We start from the raw sequence: 27,673 nt of genomic DNA, 5'->3' as shown, positions 1-27,673 counted from the left end.
TCAACGATAAAAGTAACACGAAATATTTCGAACGCATGACCTTGTATGCAATTCGGGTTTTTTGTAATGCATAAAGGACATAAAATTACATTTATTTTTAATATAATCCACTTTAATAATATCTTTTTCTACCAAAAATTGATAGTAAAATTATGTTTCTATTGTATTGGGATATTTTTGTACTTAATTTTTTTTCTAAATTAAAATTATATTAATTTGTTATTTTTTGGTTAAAAAATCTATGAATTACAATAATTTTTATTGAAATAATGTAATATTTCAATGATTTAAAAATAATAGGTTAACAAAATATAAACATCAAAGTATTTTAATAATTGGCGAATAATTTAATTATTTATTTAAATTTTACAAATAAGAAATTACCAATTCTGATACTCCATACTTCTACGACAAATGTTGTCTAAAGGATTACTTACTTCCTATTTATTTTTTAGTCTTGTACTTACAAATCAAAAGTATGTAAATAATCTGAATGAAACTGGGAAGAACAATTCTTTCAGTAACTATATGAAGTTTTTTACTAAATGAATTATGATACACAAATTTTTAATGATATAAAAATTAATTGATTTTTCATTTATTTCATATTTTTGAAACAATTTGACAAAAATGTAAGAACTAGACAAAATTATATTTTGTTGAATGCAGCAATATCCACAGATTGAACAAAGTCTTCAAATTCTTGAATGGTTTCCACAAGGGCATCAACAGATACTTTATCATCTTCAACAATGCACATAATTTGGAGTTTTTTGATGCCAAAAGCAATCTCTACCAATTTGGCTGTAATTCAAAAATAAATTAAAATTTTTATATAAATATAATTAATTACTTTTCATAGTTAATTAGATACATACAAGCTCCCCAAACAAGACCATCCATGACGATTGTCCGGACTTGTTGTTCTAACTGTTTCATATCAGTTTCATCATCCCAAGGTTTTACATCCAACACAATGCTACTTTTAGCAATGACTACTTTTTTGGTGGCCTTTTTTTCACTATAGGCTTTAAGTCTTTCTTGTCTAATACGTTCTGCTTCTTCATCCTAATAACAAAATATACATTTCAATCAATCACAAAATATTAAAATAAACCAATTTTTTTCATAATTGAAGCAAACATTAAGTGTTATCGATTTTACAATGACAAAATAATAGAAGGCTTTTAAATTTCTAGTTATAAAATGTAGGCAAAGGGTATTTCAATAGACGCTCAAACTTTGATCGGTTATATTAGGAATGTTGTTAAAGCTTTAACTGCCCAATTGTTGTGAATTCTTCAATACTGTATGGCGAATCACCATGAAAAGTTATAGTGTAGAACAGTGATGTCCAACCTTTTTCCTTTGGCAGGCAACTTTGGTAAACAATTATCTTCAAGTGGGCCACAAAGTATAAAAGTACAAAAATAATCTTAAATATTGGACTTATTTTCTTATCTTTTATTGTCTATTGAAAAGATTATGAATTAAGGTACACATTAGTTTGATTAGTACGTTATTTTAAGTACACGGATGATATCGATATTTAATTGTAAAGTTTGCGTATGAAAATGTCAGACAGAAAAAAACGCAAATATATTGATGATTGCCGAATTTTCAATGGTCTATAAATTACTTTTTCATTGAAATTAATGGAATAGCCGTTTGTCTTGTGTGTCGTGTAACGGTTTCAGTTTTTAAAGAATTTAATATCAAACGGCATTATGAATCAAAAAATGTTCTTACATTTTTAAAAATTTTTTTTTATTTTAGAAAATTCGTAACGGGCCACATAGAATATCTTTGTGGGCCACATGTGGCCCGTGGGTCGCGGGTTGGGCACTACTGGTGTAGAACAAGGAACTTAAAAGTGACTAACCAAACACAACTCTATGTATTAGCTAATTGGGTTCTGGGGAAGTTGGAAGATGAATCAAACTTCTCTAAAAAAATAGTTTTTAGTGATGAGGCTCATTTTTGGATGAATGGATATGTCAATAAACAAAATTGTCGGATTTGGGATGATACCAATCCACACGAGATACACCAGAATAAAATGCTCCCCCAAACAGCCATTGTTTGGTGCAGATTTTAGTCTGGTGGAATCACTGATTTGTACTTCTTTCATGATGAAACAAATATTGCCATAACTGTCAACGACGAGCGCTACAGATCAATTATCGGTAAATTCTTGTAGCATAAGCTTGAAATATAGATACTAAGGATATGTGGTTCCAACAGGACGGTCCTACGTGTCACACAGCACATGCAACGATGGACATTCTATGAGATCAATTGGAGGTCATGGTGATATTGCGCAACGGTTACATAAATTGGCTTCTGAGATTGTGATTTAACGCCTTTAGACTTTTTTATTTTGGGCTATCTTAAATCACAGGTCCATGCAAATAAACCACAAACAATTGATGCCCTCAAAGTCTAACTAATTTAAGTCAACTAATGCCATTCAGTAAATTCAACTGGATTTATGCAACAGTCATAAAAAATAGGACCTTCCGAACATGTGTCACCAAGCAAAGCTGTAGAGGATGTTTAAATGATGTTACATTTCATAAATTATTGTCATATTACAGTCTTTAAAATAAGAAACTGAGAGGATATCTTACACAAAACCTGTTTTTTTCACATTTAAAAATCAAACTGCCTCATTGAAATATTCTTTAGGTAGTAGAATTAAACTTATATTAGTGCATAAATAAGACTTTTAAAGATAAAGTCAACAGATGACTATTATAAAATATTTATTTGAAACTTTATATTATTATAAAAAATGAAGAGATTAAAAAATGTCCACAATACTACCACTAATAACTTTAATGTATCAAAAGAAATTTTTTGTATTAAATAATAAATAGTAGTAACCTACATATATTCGTATAAAATATAAATAGGTTTTTGCCTTGAAGTTAAATATAATTTCTATGATAAAATTGTAGAAATATATTTATAATTAAGTTGTTTATAATTTGGACAACAAACTTGAAATAATATTAAGGAATTGATAATTTCAGTCCAGTACCATAGAATATTTAAAAATATAATAACAGAAATGGAAGATTTAGATCAAAAAATACACATTAATTTTTATACTTCTTCGTCGTCAGATCCAAACAAATCAACATCATCTTCATCATCAGCTGGCTTAGCAGAACTACCAGCTGTCACAATGAATTCGGACTTCTGATCAGGAAACTGAGCGCGTTCCTTGTCAGAGAACGACTTAATGTGGTTGTACCATCTAAGTACATTTGGTGTCTTGGCCTGAGACACTTCTAACGCGGAGAAAGTTTCAACATCGGCTTTGGTCGGTTCATAGCTGAAACGTACATCAAACGGATGAATATTACTGTTCAATGATTAGTGTTTTTAAGGTTAACCGCTCACCCGCAAATGTAACTTTTATTACTCAAAAATTCTTCAAGTTGTTTCACGCCTTGTGCAGTTTTTACATCTATGATTGCCATTGTAATTATAAAATGTTTCTAGTTGAGTTAATATAAAACGTAAGTCTCCAAAATTAAAATAATTTATGATCGGAAAACCAACACGTTACGTTATTCTAAATAGAGAAAGAAAGAAGTAACCAAATAAAAAACGGAAGGTCCCGATAAGATGATAATCCTATTTGGTACCACTAGTGGAAAATAGAGCTACCAACTTCAAATGCTACAGGGTTGTAGGCTAATTTTTTCTCTGACAAAATTACAATGACATCATTTTTCAACATTTCGATAAAGTTATTTATCTTTTACACTACACTTTAACTCGAAAACCGAACGAATTCGAAGATCACCATTTCATCTCATAATAATAGAAATGTTTTTACCTTATCGCCTAATATGCTTTATATTAGTTACTCATATAGATGCAAAGACATGAAGTTAGATCACGATTCTGCTATTAAACTAAAAAAAAATTATTTTAAATCTGAATTAAGCAATCATATCGGATTTCGAAATACAAAAATGAATTTATATTTAAAGAATATTAATAAAATATTAGCTAAATTACTAATACAAATAACCTAGAAGTTAAATTACTAATATTATATACATAAGAACGACTTAAAATAAAAAATTAAATAGGTATACGTTATTAACGAAGCGGAAGAAAAACGTGTTCTAAATAAAAACGAAACTAAAATGCAGCATTTTTACGAATCCTTTGATTTTGACAAGGTTTAACATGTAATTAATTCCGGATAATATGCTCTGTATTCCCAGATAAAATGCTTTCATTGTCAATGATATTAATAAGATATTAATAAGAAGATATAAAATTTAAAGAAATAGTTCACTTTAAGTAATAATAACGAAAAAGCGAAGATTTTCTAGAATTGGAGAAGTTTCTGAGATATTAACAAGGATGTCGCGTTTCATCGGCTGATATGACTTCTATAGTGGAAGAGAGCAAGGAAGAGGAGTGAATATTCAGGTAATAAATGCATTTAATCATGTTAATGAGCTAAGAAGATAAATTACACATTTTGACAACGTTTATAAAATATTACACCATTTCAATAAAATTGAGAACTTCCTTTATTCTAAAAACATAAAAAATTTAAAACAAACAAAAATCGATAATCTTTTGAATTATGTACCTATTGTAAAATACGTCGCTTCCAAAACGGCTCCCGTCAAAAAAGGTTTTACGAACAGGTCAATACCCAAAAGGCTCCCGTTGAAAAAGGTTTTACAATCAGGTAAATTCCCAAACGGCTCCTGTCGAAAAAGGTATTACGAACAGGTAAATTTCCAAACGGTTGACGGTTAAATTGGTATACCGATAAACTGTGTACTGGTATACTGTGTACCGTTATATATAGGTACTTCAAATTTATTTTTAAAACGGAATACCGAAAACATATATACCAAAATGAATTATATATACAGGGGCGAATCCAGAGTCGGGGAACTGTGGGTCAAGCCATTTCAAGAGGCCATTTATTAGGGATGAAACTGAATTAGAAATGAATACTTTGTAAAAAAAAAAAAACAATATTTTTATAAAAGTGTATATTTATATTACATTTTAGAATTAGTGATACCACCGATAGTGACTTATTTATGATTAATAAATATATTCTAATTTTATCAGGGCAAAAAACGTACGGAATAAAAAATGATTTACTTAACTTTCTACTAAAATGATATAATTTAAAATATAAATTATGAATTGAAAAATTTTAAATTTTGAATATACATATAATATTAATTTTTCAAGTAACTCCGATGGGCCAACTGTCCAAGAGTCCAAATCAAGGTCTAAAAAGAGAAAAAAATTTCCAAAAGGCCAATTCTGTTAACAAATATTATAAGTACTCGTACTCAGCAAGCATCATAATCGCCAAAGCTTGTGTGTATTATTTTATTATTGCATTATCTATTTTTAAAACTTTTTTAACATTTAATTCACAGAATATATTTTTTATAATTTACGTAGAATATAACCTTAAAAAACAAAAATACATTATTAACCACACCTCTTTTGAGTCTGTATGAAGTGGGAAGTAATTTGTGTTGTAAAAAACCGAAGCCGTTTGGGAATTAACCTTTTTAAAAAACGGGAGCCGTTTAGAAAAAACGAAAACCAAACGGACTATGCCCATAAAATAATATTCATTTCAATATACAATTTTTTTTTTTTAATTTAAATTGTGTTTCTTGTGTAATACGCTATTTATAAAGGGTCCCAAGGAAAGTGTCTTCAACGGGTTTTGTTATATTATAATACATTATAACATTGATATTTCTTTTTAATTATGAAGTATGCAAGATCGCGAATATGCGATAGTAGATGTTAGCTGGAAAATGATACTATAAAGCAAATTAAGTTCATTTAACGTTTTAATAAACGAATATTGTGACAAATTCTGAAGTAGGTAGGTATTATAAAAAAATGAATAATTTATATGATATTAATTAAGCTTCAGAGCAGGATTCATAATGATCTTAAATTCTCATCCAAATAAGAAAGATATTGGATGCTGATAGAATATCATAAGCAGGTTCTTATTATATTATAACGAATAAAAATAGAGTATCATTATGGAAAATAATTTAATAAGAATTGAATCAGTGAATATAATACCATTAATTTTATAATAAAATCAATAATAGGTAATACGAGTACATAATAAATATTCAGTACGTCCTAACATTCAGTTTGATAATACTATACAACTAAAATTATGAATAATAAAATATATTACATTTAGCTTAGAATCAAGATAATACAATTTTGAAGATTAATTAATAATAAAAAAAAAATCTTAACATTTTAAATGTCAGTTCAAACAAAGCGCGGACAAGTTTTAGCGAATCAGTGTGAAAATTTACCATAAAGAATGTACCACATGAGTTTTATTCATTTATTGTATTTTTAACCCTTGTTTTCTGTTTTCATCTTTTTAAAAATGTTCAGCAGTTTCTCTGATGAAGAAGGTTAATAAGGATATTATACATGTACTTAAAATTCTTATTAGCCACTTCATTTTATTTTATCTATATAATTATTTTAAATGTTTTTTTTTTCACTATAAAAGGAAGGTGTCTACGAATTTTGAACATTGAATTATTATAATAAATAAATAATAATATTAATTAATAATTTGGAATTTTAAATTGTGTTCATAATTATTCCAGTCCACGGCGAACTTTGTGAAAAAATACGACCCGTTTGTCCGCCGAGGAAGGTCGCTATCTCTTTTATCATAATGATGAATTTACAAAATTCAGTCTGCGCTTTATTTGATCGGGCCTCCAATAGGTGAAATATAACTTTTTAACGGCAGGTACCGAATTGGTTCCCAAGCCCCGACCTACATGCCGATTTGGTTCCCGTTAAATGATGTATATTTTCTTACTCAATTTTATAGGCTTAAGACTTCTTCACAAAAACAATTTCCATCAGGAGTATCACAGGGTAGATATCGATAGCCCTATTTTTCTCCATATTTTAATTGGCCTGCCTTAATTTCATACTGGTGCCGATGCCCGATGTATCAGTTAAATTGAATTAATTAATATTTGAATTGGGCTTATAGATGATAGTGTAATCTAGTTTATACAACAACATATTAAATACAAAATAAGTTGCTTGCTAATAACTACTGTGATATAAAAGAAGTACAAGTTCTATTGGGAGATTTGGTTTCTATTTTATTTAGCAGTTTCTTTTGCTATTTGCTATTTTCTTTTTCATCCCTAAAGGTAAGGTAAGAAATAATTCCAACATAGCGCTATAACTACATTTCAATTTTTATAGTTATAACTGTGGCCTTAACAGCTCTATTTGAAAACTGAAATTGCACCCCTGATCTCCATTTCATTTCACGTAAGCTTTACATTTTCATTTTGTAGATATCCACATATGTATGTTATCCTCTGTAAGGTTCTTTTTAAATCTGAAATCTTTTGTAATTGTCAATAATCAACAACTTAATTCCCTTTCAATGGAACATAAACTCCAAAATAACGAAAAACTATAAATAAAATATATTAATTAAAATAAGATCGATTTTTGTGCGAAAATAAATTTATATAAATGATAATGTTATTCGAGACTGTACAGTGTCCACTAACATTATTGTCATTTCCATATAGCGATGTATGTGCTAATATCTAAATTGTTATCTCAATCCATTGGGGTATCAGCGATACTTTACTAAGCCTTCAATATAACAATATATTGCCGCTTTATTCCGTATGTACTATATAATGTAGGTACCTTTATATTTTACACTATCTAATTTATATTTTGTACCAAATATGTTTGTACAACCTACTAATTATTAAAAACTAAAATTGTAACTATTTGACCTGAAAACAAAAGGGAACCAATTCGGTTATTCTCTAATACCTAATATAAGTGATGAACACAATCATTTCGTTCCAAGAGATTTAGTATCCACCACTATTATATAAATATATATATATATATATATGTATAATCAGTGCTCGACTTGACAAAATTAAAGAAAGGGGACTCTATTTATTTTTTAAAAAAAAGAACGTCCCTAAAACTGGCTGAGCGTTATGATTATAGTGTAATAATAGTAGGGGGACGCTAAAATTTCTGAAAATTAGTTGGGGTACTCCGTCCCCCTTCAAGTCGAGCACTGTGTATAATATAACGAAGTATGTTTTACTGATGGTAATGGGGCACACGTAGATTTTATTAATATTCAATGTCATAATATTAGCAATGAATTTTAAACAAAAATAAATTTAGAACTATTAACAATTCAAGAATAATATTTATTGTTACCAGTATATACTTACTCGTTTAAAATTTCACTTTTTGTTATGAAAACTAAATTTAGAACTATTTTAATACGATTGTTTTAAATGATTATTTAAAATTCTAATGAGAATTTAAGAGTTCTATTGTAAAACTTTGTTTTGAATTTAAATTGAAATTAAGTCTATTATCGATCTGATTAATAGTTACTATGCTATTCGATAAATGCCGAAGAATTTTTTTTTTCGTGCTGAATATAGCAGTTGAGGGCAACGTAGCTAGCACGGGTCTAGGACTTTTCGGCGATAACGGCATTCACCATACAAAATGATCTATTAATAGTAATTCTATATACTATATAGTAATAATATTGTCGTATACGTGTATTTTGTACGTATTATTGTATACGTGTATGCAGGGCCCCCACAAGGGGTGGGGGGTTGATAGACCTTGAGTACAAGGGCCCGGCTATTTTAAGGGCCTGCGGACCTATTGACATTTATTTGTAATTTTTGAAATTTTAGAAGAAAAACTTATTTTACATTAAATAATATTGTAAAATAACATTATATATATATATATATATACATACATATATATAGTTATTTTGATAGTTCAAAATGCGGATTAACCAATGATTATCTAGAAATGAATGGATTAGCTTCGACAATCAATTTTGACGGTATCATTACCGAGTTCGCTGAGCTCAAAACCCGCAAAACAAAATTTTAATTTAAAAAAATATATTAAATATAAATTAAAATATACTTGTTTTTTTCTTTTTTTAATTTAAATAATATGGTAATAAAAAAACAAAATAGACATTATTAATGTTAAAATGCTTATGAATCTTGAATTTGAATTGCTATAATGAAAAAACAAATATTATTTAAAAATTAATTATAAATATAAAAATTAATTAATTCATGCATTTACTTTTTTTTTTTCGCCGAAACGGCAGCATCGAAAATATCTATCGCTGAAACGGCTGCGCCGAAAAGTCCCATTCCCTAGCTTGCAGTCACGTGCGCGCACAATAAAGAAGTTATTTTGGTGTCGTGCAATAAAAATGAAGCAGAACAGTATACGAATAAAACGATGATGAATAAATACTTGTCGTAACTGGAATATTTGAAAAACAAAGCATTTCCGAAATATCACAAACAAAATAATCGTTTAGAATTTTTTATTTTGGGTAAATCATAAAACACTAGTGGCATTTGCAAAAATAAATTTCTAAAAACCATAAAAAAAACTTTGCTATCATTGCATTTGAAACTTTCTGTCTCGAATATACATTTAAATTAATTAATTTTTCTAAATTAATTTGGAGTTTCATTAAAATGAAAATTAGAAAATTCAAAAATTTCACTTCTGTATGTTAAGTTATTAATCGGTTTTCTGTAGTTTAAACTAATTTCTTTAATGTTCTATACAAAAATTAATGTGTAAGAAGTTCATTAACATTTTCTTTTTTAATAAGTAAATAAATAAATATAATGTTAAAACATACCTAATTTAATTAGTTAAACAAGAATATAAAATTATGTTAAGTGCGAATAAACAATATATATTAAATATATTTATGTTAGTACATTACCTTTTTTTATCACATACAAATGACATAATACTAGAAAATTTATGGGAAAATAGTATCTTCATATCCATTTATTGACCAAATAAATACAGTACAATAAGGAACACCTAAACAATTCTTGCATTAAATTTTACGCATGGTGTATAAATAAATTACCAAAACTTGAATGCTGACTTTTTCAACTTCATAACATACAACACTATACAAAATTAAATAGGATGTTTCATATCAGTACAAAAAAAAGTCATATTAATAATAATAATAATAATAGTAATAATTAAAAGAACTAATTGAGAAATTACTGATTTTCAAAACCACATAAATCTTATTGTTTTATAACATCAAAATATTTGCATTTGATAATTTTTTTATTTCATATTGGCATATTTAAGGTTTTTAAAAATTGATTTAATAATATAATATCCTGATCAAAATTGTTTGAAATATAGAACCATTGTTTGCAACTAGATCATACATAATTATCACAGCAATGGTAACAGTTTAGAATGTCATAAAATTAGTAAAATATACTGCAAATTTTAAAGATATTAAATTAAATTTATAATACTATATGTCATAATTAAATTAACAAAAAAATTAAAATAAAAACTGAAAATGAAACAAACTTAATGAAACTTATTTAAACCAAATAAAATTAAGGTTTAAAAAGTAAAATTTGTATCTCATAAAATGTTTTACTGTTATAAAGAAAACATTTGCAATTTAAAATAACAAATATTTTAATTTGCATACAAAATGAAGAGTTTGAAGTAGATAATAACTATTAAAAAAATTAGTCAAAAATATAATAAAATAAATAATGAAAAACTATATATATTATATAATTATTGTTGGGTAGGTAAAGGCAGTTATAAATCGCCACCAGCACATGTATATATTACACTTTTTCCCGAAAAAATATGCATTATTATTATTAAAGTTAACTACTAAATAAACACCATGTTATTTTTAATTTGTTCTCTATATTATGAGACACTTACACATTCAATATTGAACTTTTTGACAAAGTGATAAGTAAAAAAAAAATAATATATGTAGGCATTATGAATAAAATATTTTCAAAATCATACTAAAAAGTACTTTCCAATAGTGTGATTCATCATTTTTTATTTTTACCAGATGAGTTGGATATTGAAAGTGTATTATTGATCTTTTTGAAGTTGTACAGGGTGAAAAAAAAGAATGTTTGTCTGATTTAACTGATGACGTGTGGACAGGCAACATATTTTGAAACAACCATCACATCGCATATTTGCGGGTCCATTCTCTGGCTAGTTCATTGTACTTTTCTCTGTCTGTTTTATATATCCTAGCTATCTCGGGAACAAGCGGGTCATCTGGATTTGGATCACATAGCAAAGAGCAAATAGACAACAAAACTGAAATAAAATAATTATTAATAATGATTTAAGTAGATTTAGATGAAATGTTTTACCTTTTGATATAGTCAAGGCCGGTGACCATTGAGACCGTAGAATATCAAGACAAATGCTACCATTACTGTTAATGTTCGGATGATAAATTCTAGTCGTGAATGCAACCTAAATATTTAAAGAAAATAATTTAATGAAAAAATTTATTATAAACTATACTGAAATTAATAATGTATATTTACCATAATCAAGGTTCTAATTTTACAGTACCAAAAAAATTTATATATATACTATAAAATCACCTGATCATTATATTAAAACTAAACGTAGAAATACATGGTTGGGTGGGTTAATAATAGGATAATTACTTTGATTAACATTTCAAGAATTTGAAACATGATTGTATATAAATACGAAAAATAAAAAATATTTACATAAAAGTTTATGAAATTTTAAATAATATAGGAAATTATATTCAAATTGCTTACATAATGAAAATTATAAATTATACAGAGACTAAACAATTCAAAGCATGATTTAAGACATAAGTTCCCAAAGTGTGCACCGCGATGTATGTGTAAGGGTGCCGCGTCGTCATGAAATACTATCGGGTCTAACATTTTCCTTATGATTAGTCATGCTATGACTTAGAGAAGGGCGCCCTGAATAAACCTTGGATCAAAAAGGGCGCCTTCAGTCGAAAAAGTTTGGGAAGCACTGATTTGAGATAAAATTTTTGCAGAAGAAAAAAATATTCAATTAATTTAATTTTTATTGCTTATTTATGATTTATTAGTAACTATTAATTATATTTTATGTAATTCATAAGAGGTAATAATTAACAACGTCATCACTAAAAAATTTCAGTTGTGACAATGTGCAATGTGACTTTTAATATATATTTATTTATGAAAAATAATTGATGTTCTTAAAATATAATATAAAATAGATCGATAAAATCTGTCAGAACAAATTTCTTTAATCCTAGCTTTTATTAATTATAATAAATATAATTATTAATAAATTTAACGCATAAATATTTATCAGAAATCTATTTTGCTTCATAAAATGAAATATTAAAACTCTGAAGTACATAATGCTATAAAACAATCAAAAATAACAAGAACCTTATACTTTAATCAAGGAAAAATATATTTTACCCTACAGTAGTGAATAACCTGGTTAATTTAATTTATGACTAACTTATTTAAAAGTAACTATGTTTAATAGTATAAAAATGCACAAACCTTTGGAGGTTTAAATGGGTAATCCGTAGGAAAATGGATGGTTAAAAAAAACACACCACCTTGATATGGGCTATCCGGCTAAAAAATAAAAAATAAATGATATTAATTTTACAAACTTTGAAGTTAAATACTAATAACAAATTCTATTTTAAAAATATACTATATTGCTTTAAACATTAATGAATTTATTGACACTAAACGACTTTTTTAATTTTTAAATAAAGTTTAATCACTAAATAATGATAATACAAAATATTAACTTACTGGTCCCATAATTGTTGCTTGCCAATGAAATACTAAAAAAAATAAATATGAATACATTAACATAATTTTATATACCATGTATCAAAAAATCAAAAATAATGATTTCATAAATAAATAATTTATATGAAAAAGGAAACTAAGCTAAAACGAATTGTGTACTTACAATCATCTCCTACAGGACCTGCAGAGCATTGTGCTGGTGGATCTCTTCCTAAGTCTTGAAGTTCCTAAAAATATATCAAAATAAATTATATGTATATGATAAATAATAATATAAGTGTTCAATATAAAATATATTGAAATTACTATGAACAAGCAACTTTCAATATAATAAAGAATTTAATTAGAACTATATGTGAAAATGATCCCTATCCAATTTAAAAATATGAATTAGATAATCATACTTGAATCTAGTGAAAATTAAATAAAAAATTAGTAGGTCATTCATACACATTTAAAATCAATTAATATTAATCAATATACTCAATCAAATCTTTTAAAAGAAGATCAAACTATATTTTTTAGGTAAATTGAACATTTTTACATTTTAATATTAATGTAAACTCTAAAATATAGTTGTATAATATATATTATATGAGTAATAGAAGATTGAAATATATATATATAAATGTGTAGTTAGACATCTTCAACTTTTTAGTCAAACAATTTTTTTATCAAAGTAAAAAAAAAACCCAATTTAGGACAAAATTTAGATACAAAATTGTGAAGGAAAATACCACAAGTGATTTTTAATGTATTAAGCACCAGGATTCATAATTTTTTAAAGAGCAATAAGTAATAAGGTATCCCTCAAATCTACTAAAATGATTGTATAACTAAGAGTTTTAGCTTTATTTTTTTTTTATTTAAAGAATTTATTTGACAAAAAATAAAGAACAATAACTACAGGTTGTTGTGTTGTATTAACAATAAAAAAAATCATATAAAATTATTAAATGTATGACTCATAACAGAAATACAATAGTAATTGAAGTCAAATAGATATAAAAGTAAAATGACCAAGGATGCATATAAGATGCATATATTATGATCAGATTTTTAGGATAAACTTAAATAATTCACATAGATGATATTACATATTTACAAATTATTCCAACCAAATAAAGTTGAAGTGTCAATAAATAGACAACCATTTTGTAAGTTATTATCAAAGATAATCAAATTAGCATTAATAATAATGCTCAATAATGAATCGGACAATGTTCATTTTTATGCGTTGTTAAAAATGATAACAAAATATTGGTAATTTACGTAAATTCTAAAATGAAATGTACCTGTCGAGTAGAGTACTGAGAGTGGAACATAAGGATGATACTGCATTCACATCAGACTTTTGGGTAAAAATATTTTGATCATTAATATATGAAGCATTTCTACATAAAAAGATTCATCATTTTTGGGAGATGGGAACCTAATCGGAAAGTTATTGAGCACAGATCGATAGCATACAACGGGTATGACTAGACCAGTCATAGGGGTCATTAAAACGAGTACGGGGACCTCGGATGGGGGGATTTGAAACAAATAACTATAAGGGCCTCACCGATTCCGTGTGGGAACCTCGTCGGGGATGACGGTAGTCATCAAGTCAGGCGATTCACGATTAAGATACACGCATCACAGCGAGCGGGGCGAACAAGAGAACAGTGGAAGCAAATTAACGAGATATGAAAACCGCGCGCGCCACTTACCTTATTGATTCTTTTCAACGCCATTTTACGACGATTTGGTTATATTGGTTGTGTTGGTTATGGGTCTCGTGCGCAACAAAAAAAAAAACGGATCGCCCGGAACGGTATGAGCGCTATCAAAACGCGTATTGTCGCGATTTATTAAAAAAAAAAAATATATGCAACGCGAATATATTGTTACATGTATCGTGTGTGTGTGTATTGTATTATCGTCGTGTAGAGCTGGTGAGATTCGGTTCCACCAGCAACGCGCACACGAATTGCTCGACGTACGTGTGTGTGAAAAAGATCGTGTGCGTGCGTGTGTACGAGTCCGCGAGTACGTGTGTGTACGTACGTACGTTGCGTTATACGACGTCGTAAACGATCGTACGTTTGTGTGTGTGTGTCTGTGTGTGTGAGAGAACGAGTGCTGAGCCGTGAGGGTCTCGCGCTATAGCCAGTGCGTGCGTGCGTACGGGTTATCAGAAAAGGACGGATGAGTAGTCGTGCGTTGGGGAACGGTACACAGTGTAACACACAAGATGGCCGCCGAACGACATCGTCCCCGTAACCTGCTGCTCGCGCCGATGGCTCACCGCGCACGCACGCGTTGCACGTCGCGACCGTCGTTCGCTTGGTCTCGTTCCATTTCGGTCACCCGCCGGCCCCCGCCGTTCCGGTGGTCTAACCGATAACAAGCGGTGACGGGGAACGTTTCGCGTTTTCGGACCACTGTCGTAGTGTCCCCGATCGCCCATTTATTACGTTCCATGTTCACCACGTGCGGTAACTAATCGAACGGGCAACCGTGGGCACGGTGACCCGTTGTCGCCGCAGCGCATGGATTCCTTTATTTGGTCATGTAACATCATGAAATATTCATAAATCGCATGCATATTATTATTATTACAATCTGTTCTTGACGTATACTCTTATCACGTAGTTTCCATATATCGGTATCCGTGGTATTTGTTCGTCTTCATGGTGCACGCGCCAGTCTGTTATCATACTCACGGACCACGGTACCGGCGATATTGCCGGCTATTTCGTAGTATCACTGGAAAGCGAAAACTGAGGAGTGCATTTATCAGCAATGTTCACTTGTTTGCCATCAACGACGCCGTGGCGTCGTCTTCCGTTTTAAAAATAATATAATGTTTTTTTACGTCTCCGTCCAGACACACGGTTCATTCTTATTCTCACGTCTATTTCCGACATGTTTTTTATTATTATTATTACTCCGTGTTTTATCTTTACACCGCGCGTGCGCTCTCCTGTTGGTGTGTGAAATTAGAGAACTCTTTCACTGTTCGCTAACAATTTTATTCGTTTTTCCTTCGTCCAACGTACAGCGTTTGTCGTACCGTTCAAACATTACATTACCGTAGTAATAAAACGATAAACAATAAAAGCTACAATTTCATGTTGCGGTTTAAGAACGCTGGACGAGTTCTCATTCATTCGCTTTCGATTCGTTGAAATTTTAATTATTTCCCCATTAGTGTACATACTGTTAACTGTTCGTTATGACCAACCGATCATCATTATTTTCGAAATAATGGTTATTTTAAATTGACTTATTTCGTCGGTGGAGGGGGCAGCTGTCCAGGGCCCCTTTTATAGGATTTAATGTTTCTAATCCTATAATTTTGTTTTTAAAATTAAATAACAAGTACCCCCCATCGTGTGAAAATGTGTATGCTATTTTAATCCATAACTTTAATATTTAATTGTTTTTGTGTATGTAATCGTTTGCAACACTTATCTCAATTTTTCAAAGTATTCATATTTGTTCGATTTTGATCAAGAGAACAAAAAATTACTTTAGCGGTAATACCTAGTTCTATTAAATCATGTCAATAATATTTCAAGATTATGATAAGAATAACATAATTTTAATTTAATTCAGGAAAGTAATTACCATGATTTTTCATGTTAACTAGGTTGCTTTGAGCCCAAGGGCGGATTTAGGAGAGGTTCAGGTCAGCTGATCCACATTAAACATTTGTTGATAAAATTGGTCTCTTTGAAGACTTGTGTGTATTGAAACTGGCAAATGCCCCAGTTTCGACCCCTCCCTACTAAATTATTCTACTGGTTTAATTGTATAGTAAAATAAAACATCTCTTTACGAGAGGACAAGACCGGTTTTCGCCTAAAGTGTACCTTTCTTTTTTCCACAAAATTAAATAAGTTAGTTCGGTATTTGAATAAAATATTGAAGTATTGTACATACATTTTTAATCAACCAAACAAATTATATATGTTTACATACAAAAACATGTTCGAGTTTGAACAAAATGCATTAATTTCAGTAATCATTAATCAGAACTTTTGCCTTAGGAGCCACTAGTTTTTTTAACTAGATAGAAGATGTAGTATGGTCGTCACGTAAGGTTGTGTGTACATTGGGGAGCAACAAGTGTCGCGTTGCGAAAAATAATTTAAAAAGAAATATTTTCTAATGCAATTTTTAAAAAGAAACTGCGTACTGAAATGAATTCTTGCTGATTGCATGTCTTACACGGAAGATTGCTACGGGCGTAGCATGAGCCTTGGCATACCCTAAAATGTTGTAAATGATCCCTAAAAATTTTTTAAGTTTAAGAGTAAGGGACCCATATTTTAACTGTTGATACTCAAATTAAATGTAATTTATTCCAAAATATTTGGTAAAAAATAAATGATGTTTCGTAACAAAAATATTCAAACAAAATGTTCTAAATTGTTGTGTAAAAACTTATTATGTTAGTATAGCAATTGACAAAATAAGTACAAATCATTAATAATTGAAGCTAAAAAAATATGCTAGATTCAAGAAAACATATGCATTGGGACTAATATACTCAGAGATGTATTTCAAGTTTTGTGGCCCAAGACTAATGTATTTTGCCGCCCTCATCCTTGCAATATTAATTAATAAAATATAGGTATTGAATTTATAAAAAAAATACAGTAAACATATTTAATGAACGATATCCTTTATAAAAAATTAAAAAAAGAACTCCTCATAAGAATATTAGAAATATTTATGATTTATAATTTAATAATTCTTTTAAAATAAATGGTTGGATAGGATTTTTTTCATTGCGCTGTAGAGTGATGTATTCTTCAATTTCACTAAGCGAATTCTTAAAAACCATGAAACTATTTTTTAAATCTTTGATGGAGTGTTTGATTTAATTTATTTTTCCATTAAGTATTTCCATTATGGTATCTGAAAACTTTTTTAGTCGTTAGTACAAAATTAGCATGCAATAAATAAAACAAAACTGTATTCGTTTCACTTGAATTAAACATAGATACAAAAATAAATTTCTTATAAATATATTATTTCTGAGTAAAAATGTTTACTTTAACTTATGTCTGGAGTATTCTTTAATCTTTCTAATAATTTGCGACTTGAAGAATTTTTGATTTTCTCATCAATCAAGCTCATTATTTTTTCGGATTTTTCTTCAAATGTGGTCATCAAGTCCTAACAGTCTGGATATAATGTTTTGAAGTCAATATCAACCTAAAATGTTGATTTACATTTCTAATCATTTAAAAGCCGTTTATACATTTTATAACAAATATGTTAACTTTAAACAAGTATGGAAACAGGGTTTCCTTGACAAATTCAATAATTTATATCAAAACATTATTTTATATTTTTTTATTGTTAAATTGTGGGTGTTATTGTGTTTTTAATCATTGGCAATAGTAACTTTTGGTTGAATTATTATAAATAAAGTTATAAATTCTTTTTAATATCTTTATAAATCAATGGAAATATTTGGAAATCATGGAAAATCAGTGGAAATTTTGGGAAATCATTTAAGTAATAAGTAAATTATCCAAGTGATTATTAATATAATTATTAAATATAAAACCTTTTCAGGCATTTTTTTGATTAATTTAACTAATAAGTAATGAGTTAAGTTAATAGTATTTGTTTACTTAATTTAAACTTAATCAATGTACCAAAAATGTCTATTAACTGCAAACTTGTACCTGCTATCTCTATATTATGAAGAACCAATAAGGCTATAAATAAACTATACTATGGTATGATACTATATTATTATTTTATAATGTTCAAAACATGAATTGCGTAGCACGCATTTCTGTACGGATTAAACTGTTGTTTTCTTTAAATAAGAGTAGCTGTTTCTAGTTTGATTATAGGAACAATTAGGGGGTAAGGGCTTGGGTGCACTTAGCACCTCCCAAATTAATTCATGTTAATTTTAATTTAAATACTCATTGTTCATTATGTGTAGAAAAACAGTTTTTATTGTACATAGAAATATATTAATTTATTATTTAAATAATGGTGGCAGTGGCGTACATTCGATCTTGCTCTGGGGAGGGTTTAACAAAAATAATCATTATCTTTTTTTTTCGTTGTTCAGATAAATAAGATAAAAACTGCTATAAACAGTTATTATTTTATACAACTATTTTACCAATTTAAAATTTACTTTTACATTACAGTAAATTAATAGCTGTTGGAAAATAAAAACAGCATAGTTAATAAAATTTTTCAAACACCTATCAATATAATTATTTAATTATTATAATATTTGTATAGTTGTATATTTTAAGTTCAAAGCGTAATAATGAAACTACGAATATATTACACGTCATCAATAATAAAACAATTTTCTTTTTTTCTTTTTTTTTTTTGGCCCTGGGGGGGGTTTGAACCCGGAAACCCTCCCCGTTTGTACGCCACTGAATGGTGGTGGAAGTTCATCTTTCGACTTTCCGATCCTCGAACTGGATAATAGTAATAGGTAGAGTTACCAGATTTTGAAATCCCTAAACTTAAACCATCATATTGAATAACTCTTTTTTTATTTTTATATGAAAATAAAATAAGTAAATAATTTTGTAATTTAAATATTTATTGGCTAACACAAAAATACATGATTATTGTGTGTAACCATACCGATTATATAATCATTATATAATATTAAATGTTATTTTCTCTAGGCTACTATTAACCGAGATAAATGAATGATTGACCGGGACATCGAGACGAGTGGCAAGCTTAGTAGTAAATATACTGAGTTTTAAAGAAATGATAAGTTATTTCTTTATCAAAACAGTTGAGCAAAGATTCAGTATAAATATTAACCATTTATGAGTATAATTTACCATTTTTAGTTTAATTATTGGTAGATTCATTTTTTTTATCAACCAGTTTAACATTTTATTTTTTACAATTTTACTAATTTTTTTTTAACCAAATATTTATCTGTATTTAAAGTTTGATCATGGTTGGATCATGTTGGATGGAAAAAATTTTTTTAATAAACATTTGATGTTGAAAATTGATGTAAAAACAGTAAAATTCTTAAAAATTGTAGGTATTAACATTTACTTAAACACTTATGAAATAAATTTCAAACTAACGATTTTTATAAAATTTTCAGTATTGTTAATTAAGTACTCAAATATGAGTAAGGTGATATTACATTTTCACTTAATATCCAAAAATAAAAATTTTATTTCATAAAGATTTTCAAAAAATTAGGTATTTTTAAAGTTCTATATTTAAATTAAAATCGCTATTTGAAAATGTTATCAAATACGAAAAAAAATATCTTTGCTACAGGTTAAAAGTTTCAAGTTTCTAGTCATATTATTTTTGGAATTATGACTAAACAACTAAAATCTGGAAAACGAAAGTCTTATTTACAGCGTATTTTTACCACTACAAAACAGTTTTTTCCTCACGCCTAGAAAAACTATTATTATTGGGTCAATATTTTGATATTTGATGTGTATAACATTAAATAAAGCACAGTTAAATATTTGCACTGCAAAAATATATGTATCTATACACTAAGGAAATATTATATGCTACATTTGTAATGATATAATGAAGTTTACATTGTTCACAACATTTTTTTTAATAATTATTTATTTTAATATTTATATTAATAGTATTTATAATATTTATAGTATTGGTAATCAGACATAATAGTCTGCACATAGGACTGGACTATAGTTATACTATTGATACTGTTAGACTACTAAAACTGAAAAATATAATGTTATTTATAATATTTAAATTCATAACAGTAGCAATTAAATGAAACTATAGAGATATTCTATTTTAAACAAACTATATTTCTTGTTTTTTAGTCGTTATTAAAAATGAATATACTTATTAAAAAAACTGTAAAATAATTATGTAACTTATAGCCATATTTGAAATGCTTTAAATTTTATATAATTTGGACCATTAATGAAAAAAAAAATCAACAATTACATTGAACAATAATTTAATTTGTTTGGTATATGATACATGATTTATAATTATAGAAAAAATTAAGTTTAAAAATTGTAAAAATTTCAATTAAATTAATTATTATCCAATATGGAACTGTTGAATTGGATCTTGGTAGTAAATGACTGATTCATTTTGACTACTTGTTCCAAATATTTTTGGGTAATTTCCATCATTCGCTATAAACCAAAATGATAAACTAAATAATGTATATAATAATAATGAAAAATAAATAAAAAATTAACAAAATAACTTACAAAACACATCATCAGAGAGTTCTTCAATTCCAATGGACTTGTCTCCTTTAGTAGCCTAAAAAATTTTTAATTAAAAAGATGTTATCATTATAAAATGATATAAACATAATACCTCTCTATATTTCTGCAAATATAATTTTAAGGGTTCTACATAGTTGTCAAATCCCAAATTAGACATTGCATACAGAATATCTTCTCCGTTTATAGTTTTTCTTTTTTCTTGAAAACATCTATCACTTGCTTCACTAGTTATGAAACTTATGAATTCAGATATACATTCTTGCACACATTCTCTTGCATCTTTTGCAATCTATAAATAATAAAATTAACTACTGTAAAATATTTAGAGAATAATGTTTTTTTTTATTTATTTTATGGTATTGAGTGTCAATAATCAATTACAGAATTTAAGGTAATACTCTTGACAGATTAATAGGTAGGTTTGAGTTGTTAAATATTTTTAGAATTTAGTATAAACATTAATAATTAGTAATCAAATGATTAAAATTTCTTTTAGAAAATCAATATCTTCATTTTACAACATTAAATATATAATAAATAAACTATACATATGTTCATTTATAAACTTACCTTTCCTCCATCTGGTATGGATTTTTTCATAATTTTAGCAATGTTAGCAATTGGAAGAAATCTATCTTGTTCGCGAAGTGGTTTACCATATTTCAGTTCATAAACTTCTCCTTGATTAGAAGAGTCATCTGTATTATCCAACGTAACCATTTCAATCCCATCTTGATCTACAAGAAAAAAATAGTAAATATATTATTAAAGTATTATCTAAGGATAATATTTATAATAGGCGAAACGCAAACTTACTAGAAAGTAGAATGTATTGCCCTAATTTTTATGATAATAAAAATAAAATTAATATGGTTCATTGTCAAAAATATATCAATATGATGAATCCTTATTGATGAGTATTAATAATAATATTATTAAACATAATATTTATGAGAAACTTAATACTTGTGCAAATTAAAATTTAAAAACATCTTATAATTTTTCTTCCACATGAGAAAACTTGAGTGGAGCAAAAAACAATTTTTCACAAACACTATCTCGTTTATATTTAATGGTTCAAACTGAATTAGAAATTTTAAGAGATGAGAGATTTTTTTTTACAAAAGTAAAAAACAATTGTCTGTAACAAATACATTATGTATTTAATCCCAGAAAAATATTCTGGTCAGAAAATCAATTTTATACATTTATATTAATTAATGAAAAACTTAAATAATTACTAATGTATATTATGTTATTAGAATACCTAATCTGTGTTTTATTTCTAAGAGTAATGTTTTTCTTATTCACAATTTACAAACCTATTGGAATATTATGATAAAATAAAATTGAAATTTGAGAGTGAAAAATTAGAAAAAATTCACTTCTATGTGATAAAAATTGTATTTATGTAAAGTAAGCTAAAAAACTTCTTGTACCGACATCCAGTATAATATAAGTATAATATTTAGAATACTAAATAGTATAGTAACAAATCAAAATTTGAACGATTATACTTGTTCGCTACATACTCACCTTGGGATAAGAAATTTTGAGTGTCGTCAGTTAAAAATTCTTCAGCTAAATCATCACTATCGCTGCTGTTCATTGTTAATTCGAATCTTGAACCAAAATTGTTGGAGAGCGCGAAATTTTTTCATACACTTTTTACCTGTACGAAACGATGGTTACATTAGCTATAATCGAATAGCAATAGATAAGAAGCCCAGTGTCTCCCAAGCACCTTTAAATGTAGAAATTTCTTAGCACCATAATTCGTCAATTGGTATGGTAACAGCGCAGCCACAACACGTATTAAAACAAAATCTAAACAACCGGATACCAATAACGATGAAAAATAAAATAGAATCAGTCAAAATAAGTGGATAAGTCCAACAAATATGTCAATTTTACTGCAAAATCGATGTGAAAAATTAATTGTGTGAAAATATCAATGGGAACACTGGCCAATTTCGATATATAAATTTTGAAAGAGTATCGCCCGAGCGCAAGCAGCAATACGGACTGACGTCATTCATATTCCGTTGATATTTTAATAGCCCGCATTCTCCCGGAACACATTTAAAACGTTTTTCGAAAATGTTCGTTTTAACGGTAATCCGTATTGCCCATAGAGTAATACTACTCAGTGGCGTATTTTGGGTGATTTTTCGGGGGATGTCCAACATTTAATGAACTTCACAAACGAAAATTTTAGAACTACAGTAGATTTCCGCTTATTACGATGCCGTACACAGCGATATTCCTGTTAAAACGATTCCTAGTTATATATTTGATCGATTTTATATCTCACGAAGATAATGTTTTCGTCATCCGCATACAACGAGTTTCGGATATAACGATCTGATTCTTTAGGTCCCTTATAGATCGTATTTACTGATGTGAAGAAGTATCGAACTAACTTTTTTTAAATAACTAGAAATTAACAAGTAATTTGTAATTTAAGACCATTACATGGTATAATAGACATGTTGGAGGTTATTATTTGATACTAATCACTGAGATTTATTCTAAAAATTACCTTTTATAATATTGTACAGATACAAAGATATTAAAATATATTGTAAAATTACAATAAATTACAATATTATTATTATTTTTATTTATTACTAGAGATCTAAGTGCCTCTTATTTAAAATACGTTCGTCAATCACTTTATTGACATCAATATTAACTTCTCTGTGGATAGCTAAGCTATTTTATTGTCACAATATTGGCCTAGTTATATTTTTTTGTTTACTTCGTAGTGCCGTTTATTTTATTATTAAATAAAAGCATTATAAAATAAACGATAAAATCAATATAATATAAGGCCTTTATTTTTTTTTAAAGTCGAGGGGTGTCCAGACATGGAGGACACCCCCCAAAATACGCCACTGATACTACTATTATATTACTCTATGGTATTGCCGCATGCAATTTTTTATCAATCCGGGAGAACTGGGGTATCATCTTAATAAACGTAGCAATAAAAGTATACATTAATGTGGTGGTCACACTGATTTTAAAGGATACGATAATTAGCTAGCAGTAAAGAGTATTAACTTAGTAATAATCTTTGAGATGAATATTGAAGAATGGAGGAATGGGTGTGAGATGGGATGGTCTTGAAAGGCCTTTAACCAAAAAAAAAAAATAATCTTTGAGAGCCACTGAAATTTTGTTATCTAGTGGATTATTGAAAATGTAGCCTTCATTCATAGACCTTATACTAGTATTAATGAGTGTAAGGTCTATGCCTTCAGCTAGCTTGTCGGTGGACGAACGGATCAAAACCACCCTGATCCATGCACAGTATTATCAATTCTCCGTTATCACTGTATCATATAACATTTTTCGGTTGATGCTCTTATCATTTTACTTATTATTTTTATAATTAATTAGATACAAAATGTTACTGTAACTTGTATCCACTTACAACTAATCAAAGAACTTATTCATCAATAGTGCCACCACCACCGTATAATACAGATATATATTATGTACAACATTTTATAATAATATATTATAATGTCTATTATACTATATATTATTCATATAATCTATGGTTAGTGTTAATTTTGGTTAATCTTGTGCTGTCACACAACAATAATACATAATTATTTTTTGTATATAATACACATAATACAGATAGTATAGTATAGATAATATAGTAAAATGATAAGAGCATCAACCGAATAATGTTATATGTTAGAATGATAACGGAGAATTGATAATAATGTGCATAGATCAGGGTGGTTTTGATCCGCTCGTGACGGTGGTCCCAGCCATTAGTGATAAGAAACCAAAACAGCAATGGTGAGCATGCTTATTGGGCTGTCTATACTAACGGGGCAAACATCTGTGATACAACAGCCCATAACACTATGTCCCAACCATTGAATTCTATATGATAACTGGAATGCTCACCAGTCAAAAAGACCAATGCAAACATAACCGAGAGAGCGTGTTAGAAAAAGACAGCAGATAAGAATGGTGATGCTATCTTTTTTTATCATACATAATTATATGAATTGATTACCAATACATTTTAAATTCGTTGTTCGTTTAACGTTTTGTTATGCGTTTTCAAAGTTTAAAAAAAAATTAAAATAGTGTGCTATGTGCAGTTATGACTTAAGATGGTGAATTTTTGTAGTTATTTGTAACATATGTTTACAAAGTTATTTTATGTGTTATAATCAGAACTCTGAAGTTGTAGCACTAAAAATAATACTTTTAAGCTCTTAAATATGTACTTAAAAACTCTAAAATATGCTCTGTAAATAGCAAAATAAATAATAAAATATACAAAAAATTATTAGAAAAATAAATGTTATTTTACAAATGGGCTCATAGACACAGTCTGGACTCGTTGAATAATAAACTGTCAAAAATGTTAAATTACTTAAATATATTTGTAAAAATGTACTTATTATCAGTAGCGTCTACTTGTATTTTATTTGTTAATACCACCACCCAAAAAGCCCGCACAATTTAGTTTATTTTAGAATACGATTGTATTTATTGTTAAATGTGCACATTATAATAATAATATAAATTTAAGTCGAGTAAAATGTCTCATATTTTATAATAAATCAATAATCATACAGACTGAAAATGATAATTATAAATTATAATTTACCTTATTTGTTGTTTACCTTTGTTAAAAAAAAAAAACCTATGAACTAAACCTATTAATTTTATAATTTTATAATGTAATTGATAATTTGTGAAATAGTTAAAAAAATGTATCGGTCTGCGAGCTTAACGAGCGGCTTTGTAAAGCATGTTTTGTCAAAAGGGCCCATATAAAATTTCAGCACCGGGGCCCATTAGGTGCTTAATCCGGCCTTGGTTATGAATATAGTTAGATTATCTACAATGTCTCATAGTATCATTAAAAAATTATTTATTTTACGAAATTTTGGCCATAAAGTAAAAATGTATTGAAGATTTTGTTTACAGTATTAATATTTCCTAAATTATAAATCTACAATATTAAGTTAAGTTAGGAAAGTAGTCCAGTAGAATATCGATTATACGAACTAATTGGGACCACACCTAGTTCGGATATGCAAAAGTTCGGATATTGGAAATATAAAATAAAATTTTTTTATAATATGATGTATTAATTAATTATTTTTATAATTAAATATTTATTATTATAATTAATATTTCATTAGAATTACATACATTATATTATCAGAAATACACTGCATTTACATATTTTATTTATTATATTTTTTGACAAAATTATCAATTTTAATTTGACGATGAGCTGCAATGCGCTCTTCTGCAGCCAATTCTCGTAAACGTTTAAGTAGAAGTAACTGTGTTGGACAACATTCGGCCTATTTTTAAAACATCTCAAGACCAGTTTCAAAAGCAGCAAATGCTTTAGCAGATGCTGGTCCTTTTGGTGTACCCATACTTTTATCATTACTATCGTCACTTTCTTCATTTTGCAACGAAGAAATGATTTCATCGCTATTTAATATTTGATATCCTAGATCATTTACACCAGTCGCTAACCAATCAATAGCGTCATAATAATTACAGTCATTAAATCCTGGAATTTCATTAAATAAATCAACAAAATCATCAAGATTATTTAGATCAGTTTTTTCTTCGGCTTCTAACTCCATAGAAGCAACCCAAAACTTCTTCAAAGTATTTTGTAAATTTTTCTCAGTCAAATTATCCCAGGCATCTGCTGCCATGTAACAGCAGTGTTTCAAATTCAATAATTTTGAAAATGCAACAACACTCTCTTCAGTGTCTAAATTTAATAAAAGTCTCCCCAACATTTGTTTTCGGTACATTCTTCTGAACTTTTCGATTATTCCCTGATCCATGGGCTGAATCAAAGACGTTACGTTTGATGGAAGAAACACGATTTGATAATCTGGATCAATTAAATTTAATACTTTGGTGGATGGGTGAGTGGGTGCATTGTCTGGTAACACTTTACCTGTCTTGTGATGATCCTGACGCCATTTTTTTACATTTTTTATGAAATCATTTTCAAACCAATTAAGAAATAACTTAGAGTCAATCCAGGCATTCTTTTGAGTTTTATACGTTACAGGTAAACTTTTGATGTTCTTGAAACACCGTGGTTTCTTTGATTTTCCTATGAGTAGTAATGGCAATTTATGGGTCCCAGCAGCATTAGCACATATCATAATTGTTACTCTTTCTTTGAATACCTTAAGACCACATGCTACATGTTCTTGACAAGAAGCAAGTGATTTTTTTGGTAGTGCCACTTTCATCGGCATTGTAAACGGAATCTTGAGAATATTCTTCTTTTTCCACAAATAATTGGAATGTTTGTTTAAATTTTCAGCGCTACTTGAATCGGCTGACAATAATTCACCTTGAATTTGTAACTCACGTATTCCATGTCGAGATTTGAATTTATGAAGCCAGCCACTGCTGGCTTTAAAATCTTCAGGACCCTTAAGTTTTGTATTCATATCGAGAGTTTTTTCAAATATGGTCCAGAAATTGGTTCATTTAAGCTTCGTTTTTGTATAAACCACATTTTTATTGCTTTGTCAAGATCATGATATTTTGCGACTCTCATAACTTTTCTTCTTTTTATTCCATAACCACTATTCATCTTTGACGCAAAATCCAAGATTG

General features: G+C 28.2%; 4 protein-coding genes across 4 annotated transcripts; all 4 read right to left on the bottom strand.

The window, feature by feature from the left end:
* Positions 1 to 564: 564 nt before the first annotated feature.
* LOC112684892 (probable elongation factor 1-beta) lies at positions 565 to 3,608 on the bottom strand. The gene is made up of 4 exons (XM_025556613.1): positions 3,409 to 3,608; positions 3,115 to 3,340; positions 879 to 1,068; positions 565 to 804 (listed from the first exon to the last, which is right to left on the bottom strand). Exons 1-4 carry the CDS (start codon positions 3,486 to 3,488, stop codon positions 650 to 652), a joined length of 651 nt encoding a protein of 216 aa, XP_025412398.1. The 5' UTR covers positions 3,489 to 3,608; the 3' UTR covers positions 565 to 649.
* Positions 3,609 to 10,668: 7,060 nt separating this feature from the next.
* On the bottom strand, positions 10,669 to 14,845 carry LOC112684889 (ubiquitin-conjugating enzyme E2-17 kDa). Its single transcript, XM_025556609.1, has 6 exons — positions 14,480 to 14,845; positions 12,931 to 12,994; positions 12,768 to 12,799; positions 12,504 to 12,581; positions 11,319 to 11,424; positions 10,669 to 11,262 (listed from the first exon to the last, which is right to left on the bottom strand). Exons 1-6 carry the CDS (start codon positions 14,501 to 14,503, stop codon positions 11,123 to 11,125), a joined length of 444 nt encoding a protein of 147 aa, XP_025412394.1. The 5' UTR covers positions 14,504 to 14,845; the 3' UTR covers positions 10,669 to 11,122.
* Positions 14,846 to 20,754: 5,909 nt separating this feature from the next.
* LOC112684845 (nuclear transcription factor Y subunit B-4) lies at positions 20,755 to 23,137 on the bottom strand. The gene is made up of 6 exons (XM_025556549.1): positions 22,767 to 23,137; positions 22,559 to 22,694; positions 21,593 to 21,759; positions 21,114 to 21,311; positions 21,002 to 21,056; positions 20,755 to 20,923 (listed from the first exon to the last, which is right to left on the bottom strand). Exons 2-6 carry the CDS (start codon positions 22,629 to 22,631, stop codon positions 20,826 to 20,828), a joined length of 591 nt encoding a protein of 196 aa, XP_025412334.1. The 5' UTR covers positions 22,632 to 22,694; positions 22,767 to 23,137; the 3' UTR covers positions 20,755 to 20,825.
* A 3,245-nt stretch (positions 23,138 to 26,382) lies between these two features.
* LOC112684916 (jerky protein homolog-like) lies at positions 26,383 to 27,504 on the bottom strand. Its single transcript, XM_025556649.1, has one exon. The coding sequence runs from the start codon at positions 27,502 to 27,504 to the stop codon at positions 26,383 to 26,385; it is 1,122 nt and encodes a 373-aa protein (XP_025412434.1).
* Between the last annotated feature and the right edge of the window lie 169 nt (positions 27,505 to 27,673).

This window comes from Sipha flava, unplaced genomic scaffold (assembly GCF_003268045.1).
Source record: "Sipha flava isolate LNK unplaced genomic scaffold, YSA_version1 258_pilon_pilon, whole genome shotgun sequence".
Taxonomy (NCBI): domain Eukaryota; kingdom Metazoa; phylum Arthropoda; class Insecta; order Hemiptera; family Aphididae; genus Sipha; species Sipha flava.
This window is presented reverse-complemented; position numbering and strand designations above follow the sequence as displayed.

What these genes read in the sequence shown, in the direction of transcription:
- LOC112684892 (XM_025556613.1), bottom strand. Translation starts at nt 3,488, where the DNA reads ATGGCAATCATAGATGTAAAAACTGCACAAGGCGTGAAACAACTTGAA. An exon ending in AATAAAAGTTACATTTGCGG is followed by an intron (nt 3,341 to 3,408) that starts GTGAGCGGTTAA and finishes TGTACGTTTCAG; the next exon opens with CTATGAACCGACCAAAGCCG. An exon ending in TTGGATCTGACGACGAAGAA is followed by an intron (nt 1,069 to 3,114) that starts GTATAAAAATTA and finishes TTTTGTTATTAG; the next exon opens with GATGAAGAAGCAGAACGTAT.
- LOC112684889 (XM_025556609.1), bottom strand. Translation starts at nt 14,503, where the DNA reads ATGGCGTTGAAAAGAATCAATAAG. An exon ending in ACCCATTTAAACCTCCAAAG is followed by an intron (nt 11,425 to 12,503) that starts GTTTGTGCATTT and finishes TTAAATATTTAG; the next exon opens with GTTGCATTCACGACTAGAAT. An exon ending in GGCCTTGACTATATCAAAAG is followed by an intron (nt 11,263 to 11,318) that starts GTAAAACATTTC and finishes ATTTTATTTCAG; the next exon opens with TTTTGTTGTCTATTTGCTCT.
- LOC112684845 (XM_025556549.1), bottom strand. Translation starts at nt 22,631, where the DNA reads ATGAACAGCAGCGATAGTGATGATTTAGCTGAAGAATTTTTAACTGAC. An exon ending in ATTTGCAGAAATATAGAGAG is followed by an intron (nt 21,057 to 21,113) that starts GTATTATGTTTA and finishes AAAATTTTTTAG; the next exon opens with GCTACTAAAGGAGACAAGTC. An exon ending in ACTCTCTGATGATGTGTTTT is followed by an intron (nt 20,924 to 21,001) that starts GTAAGTTATTTT and finishes TTTGGTTTATAG; the next exon opens with CGAATGATGGAAATTACCCA.
- LOC112684916 (XM_025556649.1), bottom strand. Translation starts at nt 27,504, where the DNA reads ATGAATACAAAACTTAAGGGTCCTGAAGATTTTAAAGCCAGCAGTGGC.